Source organism: Mandrillus leucophaeus, unplaced genomic scaffold, assembly GCF_000951045.1.
Source record: "Mandrillus leucophaeus isolate KB7577 unplaced genomic scaffold, Mleu.le_1.0 Scaffold66, whole genome shotgun sequence".
In the NCBI taxonomy this organism is placed as follows: Eukaryota; Metazoa; Chordata; class Mammalia; order Primates; family Cercopithecidae; genus Mandrillus; species Mandrillus leucophaeus.
This window is the reverse complement of record NW_012107141.1, coordinates 1816900-1820206: the sequence shown is the minus strand read 5'-3', so window position 1 is coordinate 1820206 and position 3307 is coordinate 1816900. Positions and strand designations below refer to the sequence as shown.

At 60.3% G+C, this 3307-nt stretch overlaps 1 protein-coding gene across 1 annotated transcript in view; it reads right to left on the bottom strand.

Annotated features, from left to right (window-relative positions):
- Positions 1-2413: 2413 nt before the first annotated feature.
- LOC105554835 (chromosome unknown open reading frame, human C11orf96) overlaps positions 2414-3307 on the bottom strand; it is a 14491-nt gene continuing 13597 nt past the window's right edge. Inside the window, exon 6 of the mRNA XM_012001459.1 lies at positions 2414-3305. Within this exon, the coding sequence (XP_011856849.1) occupies positions 3048-3305 (258 nt within the window). The 3' untranslated portion in view covers positions 2414-3047. The remainder of the gene's footprint in view (positions 3306-3307) is intronic.

Genomic DNA, 3307 nt, shown 5'->3' with positions numbered 1-3307 from the left:
CCGGGTGTGGTGGCACATGCCTGTGATCTCAGCTCGTCAGGAGGCTGAGGCAGGAGAATCGCTTGAATCTGGGAGGCGGAGGTTGCAGTGAGCCAAGATCATGTCTCTGCACTCCAGCCTGGGTGACAGAGACTCCATCTCAAAACAGACAACAACAGAAAACAACAACAACAACCACAAAAACGGAAGTAGGCAAGATAGGAATGCATCTTCCTCACCACCTCTTTATTCATTTCAACAGAAACATTTCAGAAGCACCTACTCAATGCTGGGCCTGCCCACAGCTGAGCAGGGAATATGGTCCCCGCAATAACCTCTGTTGTTGGCTGGGGTAACCCAAGGAGACCCTTCAGGTAGGGGCTGAAGGCAGCAGGAGGTTCTTTTTGTTTGTTGTTTCTGTTTTTTGAGGCAGGGTCTCAGTCCATTGCCCACACTGGAGTGCAGTGGCACAATCACTGCTCACTGCAGCCTCCACCTCCCTGGGCTCAGGTGATCCTCTCCCCTCAGCCTCCTGAATAGCTGGCACCACAAGTGTGCACCACCACGCCCAGCTAATTTTTTGTTTTTTGTTTTTTTTTTTTTTTTGGTAGAGATAGGATTTCACCACGTTGCCCAGACTGGTTTCGAACTCCTGGACTCAAGTGATTTGGGAGGCCTGGGACACCTAGGCCTCCCAAAGTACTGGGATTACAGGCGTGAACCACTGCCAGGCTGAGAAGGAGGTTCTTCCGCGGGAGAAGGCTACACAGAGGGGAGGATCTCAGGCCTGAAGGGTCTAGAAGCCCACTGGGAGGTCTTCCAGACACCTGGGGCATCTAGCTCCTGAAGAGTAGACACAGGAGCTGCTGCCCAAGAGGTACGACAGAGAGAGGGGCAGAGGATGTGGGGTCCACCCCTCTGTCCTCAGGGAGTTTCTTTGGAGAGAGAAGAGAGTGAGGCTGGGCTCAGAGGAAGTTCCTCCCACCACCCCGCGGAGCTCAGACTAGTCCAGTGGTGGCAGCTGCCCTGGCAGGAATCAAGCATCGACCCACAGTGGCCTCACGTCTCTGAGGTCTTTGCAGGTAGAAGTCTCCTGCCATGATACCCCACCACAATGGAACCCGTCGTTGGGGACTGCCACAGCATGTTCTCAGGGGCTGGGACACGGGCCAAATACCACAGCCACCAAGGCCATGGCCTGTGCTCTCTCTAAGCCCAGGGAAGAACACCCTCTCGGGCCCTGTGGTTCTATTTTTGTTTCTTTGTTTCATTTCCTCTGCTGTCCTCTTCTCCAGAGCCCAGCGCTGCGGCTGAGAAAATGGGTATCTCCTAGAGATTCCTGCCTCCCACGCACCAGCCCCACCACCAGAGGGCGCCCGAGCACAGAGACTCCGCAACCGGAGCGGGAGCCCTAAACCTGTCAAAGTGGGTAAGCCCTAGAGTAACCCTGGAGGGAGGGCCCTGGAGGGGGCCTCAGGGTGGGGACCTGCCCGGCTCAACCAAATATGGTTTGTTACCTTGGTGGCCATCCGCAGCCAGGTGGTCCTGCCACACTGCTAACCCAGAGGATTTAGGAGGTAGACAGGGATTTGGGAAGTGGCTGAAGAGCACTGGAGAGACAAACTCCTGCGGTGCAAGGAGTCCTGGACCGGGAGTCCGGAGGAATGGGGGCGCTCCTTTCCCTGTGACCCTAGGTTTGTTTTCTCATCTGTAAACAAAGGCGGGGCGGGGGGGGGGGAGAAGGGAAAGACTCCATGGTACCCAGGTGCCCTTCAGGCTCTAACCAAAGACATGCCCCACCCTCCTGGAGGAACCCTGCGGGTCGCAGAGGAGGGCTGGAGACGTAGCGGCAGCGGTTTCCCCCGCAGCGCAGGAGCGCCCGGCACTGCGCTGAGTCAACTGCGGTCAGGGGGTCACCTGCCCGCGACAGCGAGCGCGCACCCACATTCTCGACCAACCCAGGCTGGCCCCCAGCCCACTCTCGGGTCCCAAAGCCCAAACATCTCACATTGCTGGCTCCGGCATCTCCCCACCAGCCGCCAGGAATGGGCGCAGAGGGATATGCGTCTTCTGCGGCGGGTGCGGGGCGAGGACCCTGACCCCAGCTCCGGGAAGTCAACCGCGGGGAGGAGACAGCTCTCCATCCTCAGCTCCGCCTCCGCCCCGCCTGCGGCTTCACTCCAGCCCGGATGCCGGCGATGGGGAATAGACCAGGGAGGCTGGAGCGCTCTGGACCGGGGGTGGATACACTTGGGGAGACAGGCAACCGACCCGCGCACCGGTGGCGCAACCTCGTTCCGGTGACCGAAGCTTGTGGAGGTAGCTCCACTCCCGGCTCCCTGGTCCGGCATCCCCCTGCCACCTCCTCCCCCACCTCCCCAAGTCTTGGGAGCCTGGGCCCCGAAGGTTCAAAAAGTCAAGAGCCTGAAAAAAATGCACTGTGCAAATATATTGACTTTATTTGTCTCCTTTCAGGAGCCTCACAGACATATCCAGGTAAAAAGATCGTTAAATAAACGCCTTCAGTCATCTCAATGCAAAAATAAATATCAATCCTCCAGACGCAGCAGCAGCAGCAGCTGCGCTGCGCCCCAAGTCCCAACGGCCACGCCTAACAATTATAAAAGTGTTCAGCGAGAGTGTTGGCGTGAGTGTGAACGGGTGTGCGCTGGGGGTCACGGTGGAGCGGTGTGCAAAATCGGAGTTGCAAACCAACAGACAAGGGCATGGAGCGGCGACCCGGGCGGCCCTGGCGACTCGAGGCCAACTCAGCGCGGGCGCGCCTCCCCGCACACACTCACAGCAGAGTTCGCACTGGGAAGAGTTAAAAAATAAACATTTACAAGGACAAGGAAAGCGGTCCCGCTCCCGGCGTCCCCGGGCCAGGGCGAGCGCGGCGAGGGGCGCACCGATCGGTTCGCAGCGGGGCGGGAGTCCGAGTGCGCGAGGGGCGGCGGTCCCGGGTCCTTGCGGGTCCCCCGGGGGCAGGGCGCGGGCTCTCTCGGGGTTCGCACGCCGGTCCCCGCGCGGATCGCGTACGCGCGCGTTCCCCCCTCGGGCGGCGCCCCTCACAGGGCCGAGTCGGAGTCGCTGGAGTCCAGGCTGTTCCTCAGTTTGCAGCTGCTGAGCTGCTCCCGCTGCAGCGACAGGCTCTGCGTGCTGCGGCGCAGGCACTCCAGGCTCTGCAGGAACGACTTCTTGGCCTTCTCCTCCTCCATGGGGGACACCCCCTCCTCCTCCACCTCCTGGATCTCGTCGAAGGTCACCGGCTGCGTCTTGAAGCGAGACTGGCGCGGCCGCCGCAGCCGGCCCCGGCCCTTGGACAGCT